Raw genomic sequence first — 22,165 nt, 5'->3', positions numbered from 1 at the left:
GGAGAGGCAGCACCAAAGGAGAAGACAAGCAGCAGAAGCATCTGCAGGAGGAGCAGAGACGCCGAGCGAGGTTCATGTCTCTGTTTTATTTTGGGATTCTTGAGTTTTCATAGGTTTTTCTTATAACAGATATTTGGTTGAATTTATATTTTATTCCCTGAGTCTGAGGTTCTCCTGCCTCCCCGTGGTTCTCATTCTGTGTCTGTGTTCATGTTTTATTTTGGTGGTCTTTAGTCCTTCCTGGTGTTTTCCTGATATTCCCAGTGCTTGTAATCGTTGTGCTGTGTTCAGTTTTGGTTTAATTCCCAGCCTAAATAACTGTCTCTCGTTTTGTTTTGACTTCGCCTCCTCCATCTTTGCATGTGGGTCTTGTCTTCATCACCCCCCCACCATGACAGCTCAGTGCAGCATGCAGGAGCAGAGCTAAGCCCTGAATAGCCACATGAACTCGTGTAATTTCACAATAAAAGCTCTGGTACATCCTGGACTGAGTGTGTCAGTGGACCGAGGCTCCTGATGCGTTGAGGACAAAGAGCCCCATAAATACTGAAGTACCATAGGCATAAATTTAAAGTATGTTACTGAACCAACAGTAAATATGATGTGTGACTGTATCAGGTGGAGTCAGTGTTTATGTCACAAAGTGTGTGATGTGGTCTGTGTACAACACAGGTGTGTGAAAGGAGTGCTTTAATTAAATGATCCGCCCCCATTACTTCATTTATGCTTTTACTGTTATACTGTTAAACTACGTGAGTGATGTGTGGCTGTGTCAGAGCCTGCAGGAGAGTGCTGAGTGAACTTTGTGTGATTTCACTGAAATAAAAGCCTTCAATGATTATTTACATTCTGACTTTTGTTGTATCATTTTGTATCTCGTCCCTTTGAACTTTTCACCTTCATGGTCTTAAATGTAACTCAGTTTGTGACTCACAGTGTTGCCATATTTAAGCAGAGCAGGTGGACTCAAATACAGACTCAGACGACTGACAGAGTTTTAATGGTTTTTATTGTAAGTAAAGGTGGGCTCAGCACCAGAGGGTCCAGTCCAGCACACACACCAGGTAGGAGTAAATATGTGATCTACTCCTGCTGGTGCCCAACAATCCGGTCTTTGGGAACGGGTCAGCGAGCAGGTGGAGAACAGGTGCGTTGACTGGACCTCAGCAGCAGCTCGTGGAGCTGCAGAGCCCTGCAACTCACTGACACACAGACCAGCAGGAGCACAGAGAGAGAAGAACAGGGTCAGCATATTTTTATTAGCAGAAATGAAATTCTGCTCCCTCCCAGACTGCACGACTCACTGACCCACCTGTGGTGTGAGCGGCCTGTCAGTGATCAGCTCTGCTGCCTCGCAGGAATCTCCACTGAAGCCTCGGACTCGGAGGAATCAGTGATCGCTGCTCCGGATCCACACCATCCGCTCGGCACGCTGCAGTCACCAGGCTGGAACAGCTGGAACAGCTGCATGCTCTCAGAGATTACTGACTACCTGACAGCAAACGAGCTGCAACCTGCAGCTGTTGCTCTCTATAAATAAATAATTAAATTATATATCTTATGATATATAATTTATAAAATTTATTTAAAATTAAAATAATGTATAGTAAATTATTTTTATTTTTAACTGTTTTTTAGTTTTAATTTTTTTTTTTCATATATGTGTTGCCTGCTCCACCACTGAGCTACCTGGGTGCCCTGTTATTATAACTTTTGGCTGCTACTGTACATTTGACCATCATTTTGAATAGTGCTGCTGCTTTACAGATTGGGGGGGGGGTCTGATAAAGCTTTAAAGGACAATTGGTCCCACAGATGGATTTAAGCTTGTGATTAAGAACTTCAACAACTGCAACATTGAAATTCTTGGTTATGTTGTTTCTAATGATCTTCATTGCACTGCTGTAAACCAGGTCACACCAGGCCTCTAAAAGACACTCGACACATTCTTTTTGGATGGTTGGAGGAAATTTGAAAGAATCAATTGTCTTTTTGCCACGACGCAAATGTTCTTGAAGCGGACAAACAGAATTTTTTGCCAGTTTTTGAAGTTCAGCCACACAGGATTTGATGATCTTATTACAACCAGCTCTTTCATTTCTTTCAAGTTTCTCGATATTACAGAAGATATTTCCTGCTTTAAAAGCGTCCAGTGTGAAGGGCTCACACTCACAAGCTCTCCTAGCTTCATTAAGCACATGACACGGACCTAACATATCAAGAGACGAGTAGGTGATATTTTTAAAAATCTCTTTAGAGCTCAATCCATAAAAATTTCTGAAGGCTACAGTTGTTGAAAATGCATATTTCCTATACCAGTAAGATGCTTTCTCTACAAGCAGAGAAAAACAATCTGGACACGGACTGTTGAATGTGTAAATTAGAATACTCTCCACTAAATCTCCAAAAAAGTCCAAGTATTTTTCAATTTCTTCACATAAAAGTGGCTCGCTGTGTTTGTGATTTTCATAATCTGACTCAAATTCTGCAGACACAAAGATGGTCTTACTGTGTTTCATGAAAAAAATGGCAAATGCATATTGCTTTTGTTTATGTTTCCACAGGTAATCTTTGAGGAATGGGAGAAATATGTTTGGATCAACAGTCTGAATTTTTTCTGCCTCTTTCTGCATTTCTTTGATTTGAAGATAACGTTCCACTTCCTCTTTCTTTCGGAGGTCACGAATCAATTCACACTCTTTCTTAAACAGATCCACCAAATTAGAGGTGTTGGTTTTATTGTGGTGCAAATTTTGGGAAATATTAAAACATTTCACTTTGGCTGCTTTGGGTAAAACGATAATCTGATATCCAGATATGCTGGGAATGTTTCTATGAACATGAATGAGAAAGTCTGAAAGATTTATTTTTGGTTTCTTAATTCTGGGGAAAAAATTTGGAAACAAGTGTTTGTTTTTAATTTTGGGTGCATTACGAACCTGAAAAGATTTATGGGTGGATATAATTAATTCAAATTTACTATCATTTACAAAAAAATTAGGAAAAAGATTTTCAAAAAATTTTTTGTGTGTTTTTTTGTTAGGATATATGCAGATACGTATAGGTTTATTTAATTTAACAGATAAAGTGATATTTGATTTGATTTTCAGGAGCATGGGTGCTGTTCTCTTTGCTAAAAGAGAGAGAAGGAAAAGTGAATTCACAGCTGATCATAAGTGATTATGACATCAGAGCAGTTACAAACACAACAAACAACTTTCTCCAAAACCCTCTGAATATAAATAAAAACACAATTTATCGATTTGGAAATCATTCAAACAAATTAAACTGAAAATAGCTTCAAAATCAAGGTTTGAAGCAAAGATCTGTTATTGTTATTATAAAACATTTGATCACGTAGTGCTATATCTACAAAATTAAAGCTGGATCTACCATTTTAATAATAATAATAATAATAATAATAATTAAAGCCGCAAGCGGCGATAATAGGCCCTCGCCGGCCGCCGCCCAGGTGCTGGTGCCGATTTGAACCCAGCTTTTCCAGCCGTGCCTATTGTAGCGGGGTTTTTTTTGCTGCCACATATGAAAAACTGCAATGGATGTATTGACTTTCTCAAAGAAAAAGATGCCATATTCAGGGCATCGCCATGGCAACGCCTTACACACTACAGTGTTTTCACATGTAGGTTTTATGTTCAGGGAGATGTGGACAATGCGTGTACCAAATTTCAGGCATTTGTATGCATTTTTGAGAAAGCAAGGGTCATTTTTCCATCGCAGAAATTTCACATTTTTGCCCTCATTGGTAAGTACGTTCCATGACACAGACACAAACATGACACAGACACAAACGCCCACTCAATCACAACTCAACAAAATTGTTGGTGTGCGTAACATGCTTTGTTAGTTTTGTTTTTCACACACAAATTTATTTTTGCAAGTATTGATAGTATTTTTTTATATGTTAAAGTGATGAAGTATCTGATTAATAGACTTGTGCTCTTTCCCCTTTTTTTTTTTTTTGCTCCCTTTCTCTCTCCCTTTTTCTTCTCTTTATTTTCCTCTTCTTCAGCCTGTCAGCTCTGGCTGTTACATAGTATGTGGAAAAATAACTCAGATAAATAAAATAAAGGGTTAAAACATCAACAAGAAGAGCCTATTGAGAACCTATAGAGCTCATCTTGAAATAGCAAATATGTTTGGCACAACAACGCATTCAGATCACAGTTCTGCTTGCAAGATCTACCAGACATGACATGCTTTAAAAAAAAAAAAAAAATTAAAAAAAAAAAATAAAAAAAAAAAAAAAAAAAAAAAAAAAAAAAAAAATTTCACATTTTTTCCCATAGGGATAAAATGGGGCAGTTTTGGCATCGTCATGGGAACAGCGTCCAAAATATGACATAGGTGTGATTGACTTTTTTGATCAGGCTGACATCAGCAATCTGTGTACCAAATTTCATGTTTTTCGGGCAAACTAAGCAGAAACTTTAGTATGGGGGATTTTTCGCTTTTTCCCATTAGAATAAAATGGGGCATTTCGGGCTCCGCCATGGCAACGTGTTAGAAAATAGAGTATGGGTGTAATTGGCTTTTTTGATCAGGATGATGTCATGAATGTTGACACAAATTTTCATGCGTTTCAGATAAACTAAAATTCTGGACCTCAATACAAATTTTCGTTTTCTTCTGTAGGGGGCGCTATTGCACCTAGAAACTTGATTCCATAATTGTTGGTTCAGGCCGGTTCAGTAAACAAGTTATTAAATTTTGAGGCTGATCGGCCAAAGATTGTGCGAACGAATGGCGAAACAATATTGCGGCGAGAGACAAAAACGAAGACCAAATTAACGCGGTTGCCATGGCAACACCGTTGAATATTCTATAAAACCTCGCAGATCTTTTGATGCCCAACTTGTGAAGATGTTCCTGAGCGATTTTGGTGCCAGTCGGTTTAATGCCCTAGGACAAGTTAATTCATTTACGAGGTGTGCAAAAATGCTGAATCGGCAAAGGTCAAAATTCAGTCCAAGATGGCCGACTTCCTGTTTGTCAGGCGGCAACTCCATAATGTAATTTTTTGTCACACTTTTTTGAGGTTTTTAATGGCGCCAATAAAAAACAAAATGTTTCACCAGACCTGGCTTGCATGCAAAAATTGGTGACTTTTCGTATATGTTCAGGGGGTCAAATTAGCGATCGTTTACTCAGAAAGAATAATAAGAAGAATAATAATAATGAACAATTCTAACGATTCCAATAATGCGCCAATCCAGTCACCTTCATATATACGTTTTCGGAAACGTCTCGACGCGACCCACGTTTTCGTGAGGTCCATTGTCGACGAAATTGGGTCAATGACGAGCGCAACGCGCTCGTCATTGACCCAATTTCGTCGCGCAAGCTAGCTCATGACGCTAACGATTTCAATTATGGGCTGCTCCATTCACCCCCATATATACGTTTTCGAGAAGCGTTCGACCTGGCCTACCTTGTTTGAGGGTCCGTTGTCAAAGTCGAGCGCGAAGCGCTCGACTTTGACCCTTTTTCGTTTTTCGCGCGAGTGAATACAATAGGCTCCTCGCCGATCCCTTCGGGAGGCTTGGGCCTAATAATAATAATAATGGAGTCCACTGGAATACCCAAACAGCCCAAGTGACCACAATCTCTAATTATTTTAAAATTAGATTTTCCCCTCTGACCCACCTTTGGTACAAACAGCCTTGTGACCGTAACGTGCCGACTTTCTCTTTTCTATCTTGAACTTCTTTGGCCTGAAACATGACACATGATTGAGATCATTAACAATTCAGCTTCATTTAAGGAAACAGAGTTTATAAAGTGATTTCACCTTAGCATGCCACCAAGTATTAAAATGACTGTAATTCCTTAACAGATAATTAATACTGTTGTTAAGCTCTTTAATTAAAGCTGAAAGTCTGAACTTCAGGCACATCTTGATTGTGTTTGTGGTTCAGGAGGGAGAGCAGTCTGTCCTCTATCCTATGTCCAAATATGTCATTGCTGACATATTTGGAGTGTGAATGTGTGAGTGTTGGATAAAAAGCAGTCAAACAGAAAAAAATTGGTTGTATAAATGAGTGAATCAGACGTGCTCTGAGAGCTCAAGTAGAAAATAATAAATGTATGAGAAGAAGTCCACTCCATTGACCAAGTCTGTGTACTAATGTGAATAATTAAAGAAAGACAATAAAGGGAAAATAATAATAGGAGGAGCTGCAGCTCTGAGCTCTGCACATGTGTTTGACCCAACATGCAGACCGTAGTGTTTCCTGCTTACGCTGCTGGTTAAACAAATGACTGAGGTGGTGCACAGAGGCAACACTACTCTCACTGTCCAAATACTGCAAATTATTTAGTTACAGTTAATATACAACTGAGATGTTGTTTTTTTGTGGGTTACAGAAGCTTTGTGATGAATTACCATAGCATTGTGGTCAGGCAAAGATGAAGATGACTTAGTCTGGATGTACACTGGTAGAAGAATGTCATGAATTTTCAACCTGAACAGAAAAATATTTGATGCATTAATGCAGCACTGAATGGCACAGTGAAAGCTCTCTTTTATAGTTGACTTTAAACCTGAATGTTTTTTTATCCATAGATTGTCTCATCTCACAGAAACTGATTTATGTCTTTAACCCTTAATTCCCCATTAATTACAATCACAGGAAGGAATCAGGAAAAAAATGTAAAAAGAACAAACTTACCTACGAGGCAGCAGAGCTGATGCACTGGCTGACAAGGGAGTTTTAGAAGGTTTGACAGCATTTATAACCAACCCTGAGCATCCGCCCAGTCTAACTCCTCCCCTTTCCTATACGATCATGATTAGCTCTCTGGGAGTGTCAGCACCTGAACCAGGAAACAACAACAACACACGCACACAGACTCACTTTCAGTTTTGTTTCTCTGAGATCACTGTGATCCAGGAGATAGAGATGAGGTGAAAGCCTTTTTCAGGTCCAAAAACGTCTGGTGGTTCCACAAGAACATCGAAGTGGAGGAGGTTGCCACAGAACTGAAGTTTCTACCAGCACATCTTTAGAAACTGGCCAATCCCAGAAACCTCTGCAACTCCTGGTGAGAGGAGGGAGTGGGCTAGCCAGCAATTGCTTTAACTATGTCCACCTCTGTAACCCCGACTGACACCAGAAAACTGTGGAATCCTGTATCTTAGTGCTCTGTCACAGTGCAAATGATGAAGTGATTACAAGAAAGGGGTACCTATTCTTAACGGTGACGCTGCTGAGACTCCGGGAGTCGATGAAAGGGTGCAGAAGTTTGTCCTCCTCCACAAAGAAAAATCCAGTTGTAGCTGGTGAGGAGGATGGGTGAGCAGCTACTAAGGATGCATTGGTGTACTTAGCCATGGCCTCATCTTCATCACCTGACAGGAAATAAAGACGTTCTTTGGGTGATGACACAGAAACAAAAACAAAGCACAAGAGTCCACACGGGCCAAAAACAAAACAAAAAGCAGCAGCACAAGGCCGGGCAAAAGTCCATAACTCCAAAACACCAGGGAGGAAGCAGGGCAAGGGTCAAACAGTTCAGGAGGCCAAGGAGCAGAACAAAAACAAAAACATAAGGCCAGAACAAAAAGCGACGGCACAAAGCCAGAAAACAGTCCAAAACGGGCCAGGCCACAGAGTTCAGACAGTTCAGGGGGCCATCCAGGCTGAGGAACCAGACCCAAAGGCTGAGGAACACCAAAGGACCGAGACAGATCAGGGGGCTGGCTGCGATCCCAGCGGCAGTGACAAGGCGAGGCAGGGGGCCAATGATGGAGGCAATGTCACACCTCCAGGCGAGGCTCAACCTGAGCTAGATCCTTGGGACGCTTGGACTGAGCAGATGCCTCAGGACAAGGTGCAGGATGGGGTTTGGGCTGAGCGGGACCCTCCGGCGTGGGCTCGAGCTGAGCTGGGCGCTCGGGCTGAGCTGGATGCTCCAGACACTCCGGATGCTCGGGACCCTCGCGATGCTCAGGACGGCACTGCATTGCAGGGTGTGCAGCATTCTCCTCCTCCGACTGGGGCCGGGTTGGGGATTGTTCAGGTGAGTCTGATGGTGGCGAAGACAGATGGAGTGCAGGTGCAGACTGAGGCGCTGAGGGATGTGGTGCAGGCTGAGGCGGTGCTGGGCGTGTAGCCATGACCTCCAATGACTGGAGCTTCTCTCCAGGGCACAAAGCCATTTTAGATGACTCGGGCTGCTTATAAGAGCTCACAGTGGTCTCCTGAGCCTTAGCTGGCCTCACCCGAGGCATAGGTATGGGTGCAAGGATGGGCCGGTCCACAGTTGAATTTAATTAAATTTTATTTATATAGCGCCAAATCACAACAAACAGTTGCCTCAAGGTGCTTTGTATTGTGGGTAAAGACCCAGCCGTTCCCACCCGAGGAACAGGTACAGATGCTGAAATGGGCTGGTCCACGATTGTCCACTGTTATATTATCCATAGTTTTATTGTCCATAGCATGAAAAACAGTCTTTGTGAGAGTGAAAGGAAAGGAAGCTGGATTTGAGAGCTGATTACTGGGTGACAGAAAACTGAAATGTTCTTTATGAATACTTGGGTCTGAAGATAAATGTTCATTTTCAATGTTCAGTTTTGCCTCCGGAGTTCTGCATTCGTGAATCACGGAACTGCTGGGAGGTGGTGTCGGGGTGGAAACGCTGCACGAAGTGGAGACAGAATATCCCCCCAAAAACGGCAAAGGATTCCAGAGGAGTGAGACCAGGGGCTGGCGGTGAATAATCCTTTCTCCAGCGCTGCGAGCCCCTCTTTCTAAGATGAGAAGCAGGCGGCAACGAAGGAGAGAAGCTGGAGAGAAGCTAATCCCCAGCTGCACGGGCGGTGGCTGAGTGGCTGTCGCGATGAGGCTGGTGAGTGAGGCAGGGGCTGCTGAGGAGAGCGTGGCGAGCGGTGACGCTGAGGTCCCTTTCCCCAGCTGGGACCTCCCAAGGCGAGGCGGGATCCATGGAACGGCGACTCATTCTCCTGATCAAACCACGGCTTCTTCCCACTCTAAAGCCTGCAGGTAAACACTCACGGCCCGCTGTCACTCAAACCAGATTGAGTCTGCTGGGTCCATTGTATGGTCGCGTCCTTCTGTCATGTGTGGCGAGCAGGGTGGACCCGAATGCAGAACTCCGGAGGCAAAACTGAACTTAAAAGGTGACTTTATTGAAGATAAAGTAAAATTAAACGCAGATGAATGGCACTGAAACAAAACTCAAACTGAATGGAAGCCAGGACAGAACCACACCTTCATGAGGGAGGACGCGACAGAGAACAGGAGGAAATGCACTCCATAAATACAGGGAATGATGAGGAATCACAGGACACAGCCAGGGAGAACAGGTGGACAAAATCCTACTAATGAAAGCACAGGAAGCAAAATTCAACACAACACACAGGGAGCACAGGACTGTCTAACTAAAACAGGAAGTAAACAAGGACACAAATGCAGACTAAGCACAATGCGAGGAATAACAGACAAGAGGCCAGGAACTAACAAAACACTGAACACTGAGACGTGGGAAGACAAGAAAAGGATACAAAACTCAAAAGCATAACAAACTAAAGACCCACATGAAATGCACATAACCAAAAGAACACAAAACACTGGACCACCGGCCCAGACATGAGCATCAGTGGCAGCAGGTCTGATGGAGTGATGCATCTGAATTTGAAATGTTTGTGTCAGTATGTACAGAGGAGGTCACAAGAGGTCCAACAGTGAGTGTCTGCAGCCATCTATAAAACACGATCGAGGCTCTGTCATGGTTTGGGCTGTGGTGTTGGAGATCTTATCAAAATTAATGGAACTCTGAAAAGTACATCAGATTTGGAGCCACCATTTAATACCATCTGAAAAGCATCTGATTGGCAGCACCTTCGTTTTTCAACATAGCAGTGATCCCAAACACACTGCCAGTGCAGTAAAAGCCCACCTGGCTTTATTCCTGAAGACTGCTTAAAGAAACTACAGGAAGTTGCCTCAGAGAGTTCAGGCTAAGCTGAAGGATAAAGGAGATCACACCAAAATGACTTTCAAGCCCACTGGAACTGTACAGACCCTGTTTTTTTTGTTTACCTCATTTACAATATTTCCATGTATGTTCAAGCTCAGAGGGGGCAAAAGTACACACATTCTCTACTTAATTAGAAGTACTGATGCTTTATTAAAAATACTCTGGTAAAAGTTGAAGTACTGATTCTTCTTTACTGCAGTAAAAGTTAAAAAGTACAGGCTCTGAAATGTATTCAAAGTAAGAAAGTAAAGTAGCTCTTTGGAGGATGTTTCTACCTGCTATTTTTGTGTAAAGCTAACTGAACCTCATGCTGTATCAATATAAAAATAAAATATTATTACAGGGGAATAAAAACTTTATTTATTATTAAAACTCGTCCCTTTGAACTTTTCACCTTCATGGTCTTAAATGTAACTCAGTTTGTGACTCACAGTGTTGCCATATTTAAGCAGAGCAGGTGGACTCAAATACAGACTCAGACGCCTGACAGAGTTTTAATGGTTTTTATTGTAAGTAAAGGTGGGCTCGGCGCCAGAGGGTCCAGTCCAGCACACACACCAGGTAGGAGTAAATATGTGATCTACTCCTGCTGGTGCCCAACAATCCGGTCTTTGGGAACGGGTCAGCGAGCAGGTGGAGAACAGGTGCGTTGACTGGACCTCAGCAGCAGCTCGTGGAGCTGCAGAGCCCTGCAACTCACTGACACACAGACCAGCAGGAGCACAGAGAGAGAAGAACAGGGTCAGCATATTTTTATTAGCAGAAATGAAATTCTGCTCCCTCCCAGACTGCACGACTCACTGACCCACCTGTGGTGTGAGCGGCCTGTCAGTGATCAGCTCTGCTGCCTCGCAGGAATCTCCACTGAAGCCTCGGACTCGGAGGAATCAGTGATCGCTGCTCCGGATCCACACCATCCGCTCGGCACGCTGCAGTCACCAGGCTGGAACAGCTGGAACAGCTGCATGCTCTCAGAGATTACTGACTACCTGACAGCAAACGAGCTGCAACCTGCAGCTGTCGCTCTCTATAAATATTAATTAAATTATATATCTTATGGTATATAATTTAGCTTAATATATATAATTTAAATTTCTTTAAAATTTAACATGCCAGGTCATGTTTCTAAATGAGAACTAGTTCTCAAACAGTTTACCTGGTAAATTAAAGGTTTTAAAAAAAAATAATTAATGTATAGTAATTTTTTTTTTGCCATAGAGGCTTTTTATTGACAGTGCAGAGAGACAGGAAATGGGGGAAAGATTCGGGGAAGACACACGATGGGTTGGGACGCGAACCCACACCGCCTGCACCGCAACGTGGTATATGTATGTGGTCGCCGGCTTCACCACTAAGCCACCCAGGCGCCTTTTTTTTTTTTTTTTTTTTTTTTTTTTTTTTTTATAACTTTTGGCTGCTACTGTACATTTGATCATAATTTTGAATAGTGCTGCTGCTTTACAGATTGGGGGGGGGGTCTGATAAAGCTTTAAGGGTCCGTTGGTCCCACAGATGGATTTAAGCTTGTGATTAAGAACTTCAACAACTGCAACATTGAAATTCTTGGTTATGTTGTTTCTAATGATCTTCATTGCACTGCTGTAAACCAGGTCACACCAGGCCTCTAAAAGACACTCGACACATTCTTTTTGGATGGTTGGAGGAAATTTGAAAGAATCAATTGTCTTTTTGCCACGACGCAAATGTTCTTGAAGCGGACAAACAGAATTTTTTGCCAGTTTTTGAAGTTCAGCCACACGGAATTCGATGATCTTACGACAACCAGCTCTTTCTTTGCTTTCAGGAAGTTTCCTGATATTTTGGTAGATATGTTTTTTTGCTACAAAAGTGTCCAGTGTGAAGAGCTCACGCTCACATCCTCTCCTAGCTTCATAAAACACACCACACGGACCAAACATATCAGGAGACGAGTGGGTGATACTTTGAAAAGACTCTTTAGAGCTTAATCCATAAAATTTTGTGAAGGTTACAGTTGTTGAAAATCCATATTTACTGTGCCAGTAAGATGCTTTCTTTAGAAGCAGAGAAGCACAATCCAAACACGGACTGTTGAATGTATAAACTAGAATACTCTCCACTAAAATTCCACAAACGTGAAAAAAATTTTCAATTTCTTCACATAAAAGTGGCTCACTGTGTTTGTCATTTTCATAATCTGGCTCAAATTCTGCAGAAACAATGATGTTCTTACTGTGTTTCATGATAAAAATGGCAAATGCATATTGCTTTTGTTTATGCTTCCGTAGGTAATCTTTGAGGAATGGGAAAAATCTGTTTGGATAAACAATTGGAATTTTTTCTGCCTCTTTCTGCAGTTCTATGATTTGATGATATTTCTCCCCTTTCTTTTTCTTTCTGAGGCCGAATCGAATCAGTTCACACCGTTTCTCAAACAGATCCACCAAATTAGAGGTGTTGGTTTTATTGTGGTGCAAATTTAAACGTTCCACTTCAGCTGCTGTCAGTACTTCTGAAAAAATAGAAGTATTGCTAGTTTCAACTTTGGGTAAAAAGATAATCTGATATCCGGACATGTTGGGAATCTTTCTATGAACATGAATGAGAGAGTCTGAATGATTTCTTTTTGGTTTTTTAATTCTGGGAAAACCGTTTGGAAACGAGTCTTTTCTTTTGAGGAAGCGACTGTTTTTTATTTTGGGTGCACTAAGAACCTGAAGGGGTTTATGGGTGGATATGCTGAATTCAAATTTACTGTCATTTACAAAAGATTTAGGAAAAAGATTTTCAAATAAGATTTTTTGAAAAAGATTTTCAAAAAAGATTTGTTGTGTTTTTTTGTTAGTAAACGTGCTGATATGTGTTGGTTTGTTTAATTTAAGGGTTAAACTGATATTTGATTTGATTTTCTGGAGCATGGGTGCTGTTCTCTTTGCTAAAACAGAGAGAAGGAAAAGTGAATTCACAGCTGATCATAAATGTACAAATAAGATATTCTGCAATCACGAGATCTGTGCATTTACAACCACATCAAAAAACTGTCTCCAGACACATAACAACACTCTGAATATAAATAAAAACACAATTCATCGATTTGGAAATCATTCAAACAAATATTAAACTGAAAATAGCTTCAACATCAAGTGTTGAAGCAGAGATCTGTTATTTTTTTTTTTTTAAATATTAAGTCACTTTGAATTTGATGCCAGCAACAGTGTTCAGTCCAGATGTAGCATCAATGAGTTAAAAAAAAAAAGCTGCAGACAAATTGTTTTCCTTGCATCAAATTCAAAATAAGTTTTTTGTTTTTTATATATATATTTAACGGAACATTGTAGGATCTGTGCCTCCATGTAATTTAGTTTTTGGTTGAAGCTCAGAACTTAAAAATGTAAACATTAAAAATATGGATTAAAACAATCTTACATACACTGGCTCACAGATAAACTCGAGTCCTTCTGGTTGCAAGTCTCACCACCCTTCACTCCTCTGGGCTCAGACACATTTCAGAAAGGTCGCTGAGTGGTGAGACTTTGCATCCAGGAGCAGTTGGTAAAGAACCAGTTCTACATCGATCAAATTAGGCTTCGAGCTAACATCGATATTCCCCTCTGACCCACCTTTGGTACAAACAGCCTTGTGGCCATAACGTGCCGACTTTCTCATCTTTATCTTGAACTTCCCTGGCCTGAAACATGACACATGATTGAGATCATTAACAATGCAGCTTCATTTGAGGAAACAGAGTTTATAAAGTCAGGTCTATGTAAGTATTTGGACAGTTAGACAGTCTTTGTGATTTTACCTTAACATGCCACCAAGTATTAAAATGACTGTAATTCCTTAACACTTAATTAAATACCCCCCCCAATATTAAGCCCCTTTAATTAAAGCTGAACGTCTGAACTTCAGTGACATCTTGATTGTGTCTGTGGCTCAGGAAGGAGAGCAGTCTATCCTCTTTCCTCTGTCCTATTTCCTATATCTTATATCCTATACCCTTTATCCTCTATCCGCATCCTCTATCCCAGGGATCCTCAAATCCAGGCCTCAAGGTCCAGTGTCCTGCAGGTTTTAGATGTGTCTCTGCTTCAACACAGCTATATCCTCTATCCTCTGTCCTATATCCTCTATCCTAGATCATCTATCCTATATCTTATATTCTCTATCCTCTATCCTCATCCTATACCCTCTGTCCTATATCCTCTATCCTCCTATATCCTTTATCCTCTATCCTGTATCCTCTCTCCTCTCTCCTCTATCCTCAATCCTCAATCCTCATCCTCTATCCTCTTTCCTATATCCTCTATCCTCCTCCTATATCCTTTATCCTCTATCCTATATCCTCATCCTATATCCTCTATCCTATATCCTCTATCCTCAATCCTCATCCTCTATCCTATATCCTCTATCCTCCTCCTATATCCTTTATCGTCTATCATATATCCTCTATCCTCATCCTCTATCCTCTGTCCTCTATCCTCCTCCTATATCCTTTATCCTCTATCCTATATCCTGTATCCTCTATCCTCAATCCTCCTCCTATATCCTTTATTCTCATCCTATATCCTCTATCCTATATACTCTATCCTCTATCCTCAATCCTCCTCCTATATCCTTTATCCTCATCCTATATGCTCTCTCCTATATCCTCTATCCTCAATCCTCCTCCTATGTCCTCTATCCTTTCTCCTATATCCTCTATCCTCTCTCCTATATCCTCTATCCTCAATCCTCCTCCTATGTCCTCTATCCTTTCTCCTATATCCTCTATCCTCTCTCCTATATCCTCTATCCTCAATCCTCCTCCTATGTCCTCTATCCTTTCTACTATATCATCTATCCTCCTTTTGTTTCTACTAGTGAATGATGATGCAATACCAGTAATAGCTGATGCAATCACAGTAGGCCTATTTCATTTCTGTATGATGCAATAGGCCTACCAGTAAAGGATGATGCAATACCAATAATAGCTGACACTATCACACAATGCCTAGCTAGAAGATGATTTAACATTTATAAAATGTGAGCGATGCAATTCTGTTTTTATAGCAATGTCTGGAAATGATGTATGGATGAGGATCTTTGAATTATGTTGGAAAAAGAGGGATAATAGAGGGCGCTTTAGGTAAAAAAAAAAAGCCTATATTTCAAATGATTATAAAACAAAGAAGGAGATGAGAAAACAAGTAGAACTTTTGAGGAAATGTAGTTAAGATATGTAAAATTGTGTTGACCAAGTGCCATTAACTTGAGCAATTGCCCAGGACAGGCAACTGGACAGGCAAATACAAGCAAAAAAGTCTTTTTTTTTTTTTTACCCAGAACCCTTTTCTAACTCCCTTAATTCCAATTTTATGCTTTCTACAGAGCTAATCTTCCCAAAACACACACACCTGTCCTGAAATAATAGGAATATCCTGTTAATATCCTATTATCTATCCTTTATCCTCTATCCTCTATCCGGACAGGTTATAAAAAATGACTGTGGTGGTGCACAGAAGCAAAACTACTCTCACTGTCCAAATACTGCAAATTATTTAAAATGAGTTAGAGTTAATATCCAGCTGAGATGTTGTACAATAATTGTTTTGTGGGTTACAGAACATTTATGATGAATTACCGTGGCATTGTGGTCAGGCAAAGATGAACATGTGGATGGTATGTGCGGATGTACACAGGTGGCAGGATGTGTGTGCGGTCTCTTCCGGCAGGATATGGTGGTTTTTCAACCTAAACAGAAAAAAATTTCATGCATTGCTGCAGAACTGAATGACAGTGAAAGCTCACTGAGCCCACCACAGCACACTCACACCTCATGGTTTGCATTCTTCACTCAGGTTTTTGAGCAGGTTCCCGGCCTACTCTTACTGACATGTCCTGATTCACCTTTTCTTCATTCTTCATTCACAAAAACTAAATTAATGAGGCGACTGTTGTTGAACATATGTGTGACTCATTCCCAGCAAATCACATCAGGCCTTTCATTTTCAAAAGATAATATAGTTTTACTGTATACTGAGTATGAATCTTTATCAGAGACAGAGAGAGCTCCACGTCTGTGTAGAAAAACTGAACTGTGGTGACAGTGGACAGGTTCACTTCAAACATGCTTAAAACTGTCTGAGATGGCTCAGCGTGATGATTCATGATCGTCAGGCTTCTTTTTCTCTTTTATAGTTGAGTTTAAACTTGAATGTTTTGTGCTGAAACAACCAAATTTTTTTATCCATAATTTGTTATGTTGATCATCTCACAGAAACTCTAATTTATGTCTTTAACCCTTAATTACACATTAATTATAATCAAAGGAAGGAATCAGTAAAAAATGTAAAAAGAACAAACTTACCTACGAGGCAGCAGAGCTGATACACCGGCTGAAAAGGAAGTTTTAGAAGGTTTGACAGCATTTATAACCAACCCTGAGCATCCGCCCAGTCTAACTCCTCCCCTTCCTACATGATTATCTCTCTGTGAGCACCTGAACCAGGAAACAACAACACACACACACATGAGTGCACTACACTGTGTGTACACATTGTGCAGCTCTCATTTATTAAGTGTTTCCTTATATGAGCTGCAGCCTGATATCACTACACAAACTGTGTGAGCACCATTTGGTCCCTGTTTCTGGTTAAGCCTGGTAAATTATTAACTCCTGTTTCTGACATGAGGGCTCGCTGTGGTTCACCCAGAACATCAGGATGATGTTCAGCAAGAAGAAACTCTAATATGTATTAGTACAAGTTTACACAAGTAATTCTACTTTAATTTGAGTAAATTTCCCTGTTATAATATCAGCAAACTGATCCATTCTTCTTATCAAATTCTTTATTGACAAAGTATTCATTAATTATTTGACATGACAGAAGCTGCAATTACTGCAGTTAGTAAAATATTTGTATAGATGCTCCCAGAGGCATACTCTCAAACTGGTGAAGTGCAGAGAAGCAGCAGATCTGCTGAGATGGTGGATGAATCGTGATGAAGCTTTCTGTTTGCATTGAGCTTTGGGTCTTCAGATTCAGCAGCAGCACACTATGCTGTAAATCTGGATAAGTTGAATCTATGTAAAAAAAAACCCCAAGATAACTCGTTGCCTTAAATTTTTTAAGTAATGAAACATTAGCCTGTCCCAGCTGACATAAGGTGAGAGGCAGGGTACATCCCGTACAGGTTGCCAGCCTGTTGCAGAGCTAACACAGAGAGAGGCAGTCAACCATTCACACCTGTGGGCAATTTAGAGAGACCAATTAACCTAACCCCAGTAAGTGTATGTGCTCAGATTGTGGGAGGAAACCCACGCAGACACGGGGAGAACACACAAACTCCACACAGCAAGACGCCCGGGCCACGATGGAATCAAACCCAGACTATTAGATAGTTATTCTAGCTGTGAGGCAGCAGTGCTAACCACCACGTCTTTTGAAATCGGTATCAGGGTCAATATCACCAAAAAGTGCTTTTGGGACATCGTAATTCATCCCAAATTCCCAACTAATTTCATATCCATTGTATCAAGTTGACCTCAGGCTGCTGTAAATGCATGTTGGTCAAGCTCCCACACTTTTTATGAATTTACTGCAAGCAGATAAAGAATGAGCACATTGTAAAATATGTCCACCCTGTCGTGGACAAAGTCAAATGAAAATAAATACATTTTCATACCAATGTGATTGTACAGTGCACATTATCAGAGAGCTAGTTTGTCCCTTGCTCAATAATATTTATTTGGTAAAATAAGGCTTTTGAAAATAGTGAAATAATTGCAAATTGCTCGTGTCTTCAAAGAATCTGTGATAGCTGTGTTTTCCTTTTCAAATAAAATCTCTAAAAACCACAGTCTGATCACTTTTTCAAACAATATTATTTGGCAGTGATTAGTTTATTAAGAAAACGTGAAAAGCTTTTACTAACCTGTGACGATAACTTGATTATTTTCAAAAAACTGAAAAATTACAGGGTGGACAAAAACGTGTTAACTGCTGACATGAGTAGATTTATTAAGAGCTTTCTCAACAAAAGTGAACATTACAAAATATAAATATGAACATTCATAAGCTTTTTGCATCACAGTTAAGATCTATAATAGGGTCTAAGGTGGCAAAAGGAAGTGTGTGACTAACTGCTTCTCTGGGAGTCACTGGGTGGCATCTTGTAGCAACAAGGATGTTACTTAAAAAAAAGGCTCAGTTGTACTGATGCATTTCTCCCACAGCAAGTTAAGGCAGCAGGATACCCCCCCCCATTTCCCCCCCTTCTCTGTCTCACTGATCTCAGGGATACCCTTCTTCTTTCCAGTGTTTCTGTCTTTATCTCTTCCTCCGTCTGGAGCAGCATCTTGGTGTTCCCAATAGTGCTGTCTCTGCTCCACCTGCACTCATTGCTCTAAAAGACAACACAAAACTCACCAATGATTGACCTTTTTTTAGCAGTATGAGCCTTATGTGAGGAAAAAAAGGTCAAAGAACTCTTAAATTATCACCATCTCATCAAAATATGTAAAAAAAAATAAAATAAAATCCCAACTATACAATACAGAGTCCACCCGGTCATGTGGGGTTTGGTGACAGCGTGGACATTTTTGGATTAATTTAGTATCTAAGAAGCACACGGTGGACCATCAGCTACCAAAGTTATTGATTATTGAAGGAGACCACATGCTGTTTACAAAATATATTTAAACTTTCTGAAAACTTTTTCTATTAATCAGCTTTTCCTCTGACAGGGTGGACATGCTAAGGTTGACCACACCTAACTACCAACATAATTACATGAAAATTAGGAAATATAAGTGTAGCTGCTCACTGTAGCTGCTGCAGCTGTTTGAACCTCCACTGAAGAAAGACAGATTCAGGCTGTTGATGTTACTGATTTCATTAGTTGGTCTCTTAAAGGGGCGATTACTCCATGATGACAGGGTGGACAGAAGTTTTAGGGACGCGCACAAAATGTTAAATAAAATAATAAAAATGGAGACAAAAAAATCAAAATGGTTTGTTTTGCCCAATAATTTGCTAAGAGTAATGAGAACATTTAAAAAGTATTTTCATTTTGTGCCATTTGATACCTTATTACACTGCCTGAAAGGAGCAGTGTAATAAAAAAAACAGATCCATCCAACCAAAGAAAATAAATAAAATTAGTGAAATTCATTTTAAGAAACTTGTTCTTGTACTGATGTGTGTGTCAGTGTATCCACATTTAAAATAATACCTAAAGTTTTCATTATTTTCAAACATGTTAACAATAATTTAGTGATTCTGATGAGGACACCAAAAGGCACTTTATACTGATATTGACCCATAAAATAGATTTTTTTAGTGGGTGCAAAACCTGATGATATTAAGTTGTTTGAACTCAAACACATAATTACAATAAGATAGACCATCAAAAAGTACAGTCTACTCAGCATTAACAAGTAATGTTCACATACTAGGCAATTTTAAGTAATATGAACTCAATATTTTTAAGTTGAATCAAAAGCTGGGTTTACAGTGTAACATCTGGTGCTTTGATAAATTTATTATAACTATCCATCCATCCATCCATTTTCTTCTGCTTATTTGGGGCCGGGTCACAGGGGCAGCAGCCTAAGCAGAGAAGCCCTGTCCTCCCTCTCCAGCTCATCCCGGGGGACCCCAAGTTGTTCCCAGGCCAGCCGAGAGATATAATCTCTCCAGTGTGTCCTGGATCTGTCCTGGGGCTTTCCCCCCAGTAGTACATGTCCAGAAACAGCTCACCCAAGAGTCGCCCAGGAGGCATCCTGGTCAGATGCTCGAACCACCTCAACTGGCTCCTTTCAATGTGGAGGAGCAGCGGCTCTACTCTGAGCCCCTCCCAACTGGCTGCACTCCTCACCCTATCTCTAAGGGGGAGGTCAGCCACCCTTCAGAGGAAGCTCATTTCTGCCGCTTGTATTTGCGATCTTATTCTTTCGGTCACTACCCAAAGCTCGTGACCATAGGTGAGGGAGGGGACACAGATTGACCGGTGAATTGACAGCTTCACTTTCACGCTCAGCTCCCTCTTCACCACGACAGACCGGTGTTCACATCACTGCAGATGATCCAGCTCCCGCTCCCTTCTCTCGTGAACAACACCCAGAGACACTTAAACTCCTCCACTTGGGGCAGGAACTTGTCCCTGAGCCGGAGTGAGCACTCCACCCTTTTCCAGCTGAGGACCATGACCTCAGACTTCGAGGTGCTGATTCTCAGGGTGTTCCTTTGATGTATCTGCCATAAAGTTCATTGGGATCACTCTTTGTCTGGCCCCTCACCCAGGACCATTTTGCCATGAGAGACCCAACCAAGACACCAAAGCCCCTGAGATCACTGGGGCACACAAAGCCCTCACCACCACCACGATAAGGTGGTGATTCAAGGAGGGACCATTGCAGTAGTGATAATGTGATAACTGACCCATTCTTTCCCCTCTGACTCTAAAGTGCAGATCATCAAGGCTATATAACACTCATTAGTTAGCTGATAACGCACTTAAGTGCACACACACTCATGCAGAGATGTTCCTATAATGATGACCGTGCTCTCAGAGAAACAAAACTGAAAGTGTGTGTAGGTGCCAGATTTCTACTTTATATTTTTGGGGTTAATATTAAGTTCATGTTTGACTAATTTTTAGGATTCTTTGGATGTTTATAATATGCATAATTGATAATTTCAAGATTAATAATTTAAACATTTGTGTTATGTTTGTTAAGGTTATAACCTAAGGTAACAATTTCTAATGTTTGTAATTAGAAGCTAAAATGGGTCCCTGCCACTTTAAGCTTATAAGGACAGTTGCAGCATGGGAACCTGTGTGGTTTGATGAGAGGAGCGTGGGCTGAAGGATGTGGAGTCTCACGGTTTCCTGACCGTGTACACGAGTCTGTAGTGGATGACTGAGTTTTGGAATGTTCAACAAGTAAATAAATCAAGTGGAAGACATTTCTTTTTTGGACATCAGGAACACGTGCCAGCCATAGACTCTTTTTTTGTACTTGGTTTATTGGAAATGCCCCTGCATCTTTAGTGTGTGTGTGTGTGTGTGTGTGTGTGTGTGTGTGTGTGTGTGTGTGTGTGTGTGTGTGTGTGTGTGTGTGTGTGTGTGTGTGTGTGTGTGTCTTCCTGGTTCAGGTGCTGATGCTCACAGAGGGCTGATCAATGCCTCACAGGTCAGAGTTCAGCGGCCAAAATAAAAAACATTCCTCTCAAAGTGGTCAGGGACAAGGACTGGCCTTCAGGAATCCTCGAGAACCACAAGACAGTCTGGCTGGTGGCTCAAGACTTTTGCACGGTGCTGTAGTCCTCATACAGACTGGTCTACAGAGAAGGTTTCCAGATGAAACAGAAAACAGAACAGGAGCAGGACTCTGATAAACTGCCCCAAACCCTGAGGAGGATGCAGACCTCCTTGACATCTCTAAGGTTCCCAGCTGCTTCATGCTTACCTTCACAAAGTATTTAAGGCAAAAGGTATCAACCTGCTGCCAGGTGCCTCACCTGAAACAGCGGCTTTATTTCCTGTCAGCTGATGAAGATGAGGTCATGGATAAGTACATCAATGTATCCCTGGAAGCTGGCATCATTCATCCATCCTCCTCACTGGATTCTTCTTTGTGGACAAGTTTCTTCACCCTTTCATCGGCTCCCAGGGTCTCAGCAACATCACCATTAAGAACAGGTACCTCCTTCCTTTAATCTTGAACTGTGACAGAGCTCTAAGATCTGCATTAAATTAGATCTACGCCCTTCAACACTCTCAGTGGTCATTATGAATATTTGGTGATTCTGTTTCTGGAGAGCAGCCATGAAGTGAAAGCAGAGAAATGTGTTTCATGTCAGTCGGGGTTGCAGAGGTGGACAAAGTTAAAGCAGTTGTTGAGTGGCCCACTCCCTCCTCTCACCAGGAGGTGCAGAGGGTTCTGGGATTGGCCAGTTTCTAAAGGTGTGTTATTAGAAACTTCAGTTCTGTGGCTGCTCCTGCTCCATAGCCTCTTCCAGGTCGAGGTTCTAGTGGAAGTTTCATGTTTCCACAGTTTTGTGGTGCCAGCAGAGATGGACAAAGTTAAAGAAATGACAGGAAGCTCCTGAGAGAGTCCAGTCACACCAAAGTTTGACTCATTAGAACTGTACTGTTTTTGCCTCATGTGCTG

The 22,165-nt window shown here is 41.2% G+C and overlaps 1 protein-coding gene across 2 annotated transcripts; it reads right to left on the bottom strand.

Moving 5' to 3' along the window:
* Positions 1–1,040: 1,040 nt before the first annotated feature.
* LOC115782197 (uncharacterized) lies at positions 1,041–16,393 on the bottom strand. Of its 2 annotated transcripts, XM_030732263.1 has the most exons (6): positions 16,355–16,393; positions 15,629–15,738; positions 13,626–13,693; positions 11,038–12,940; positions 1,313–1,514; positions 1,041–1,202 (listed from the first exon to the last, which is right to left on the bottom strand). In XM_030732263.1, exons 2-4 carry the CDS (start codon positions 15,634–15,636, stop codon positions 11,214–11,216), a joined length of 1,803 nt encoding a protein of 600 aa, XP_030588123.1. In that variant the 5' UTR covers positions 15,637–15,738; positions 16,355–16,393; the 3' UTR covers positions 1,041–1,202; positions 1,313–1,514; positions 11,038–11,213. The 2 variants fall into 2 exon arrangements, with proteins under 2 accessions (XP_030588123.1, XP_030588122.1); XM_030732262.1 differs by lacking the exons at positions 1,041–1,202; positions 1,313–1,514 and adding an exon at positions 10,516–10,725 and having other exon boundaries at positions 10,836–12,940.
* Positions 16,394–22,165: the final 5,772 nt, after the last annotated feature.

Source organism: Archocentrus centrarchus, chromosome 6, assembly GCF_007364275.1.
Source record: "Archocentrus centrarchus isolate MPI-CPG fArcCen1 chromosome 6, fArcCen1, whole genome shotgun sequence".
Classification (NCBI taxonomy): Eukaryota; Metazoa; Chordata; class Actinopteri; order Cichliformes; family Cichlidae; genus Archocentrus; species Archocentrus centrarchus.
The sequence above is the reverse complement of the archived record's forward strand: the minus strand, read 5'-3'. Positions and strand labels throughout refer to the sequence as shown.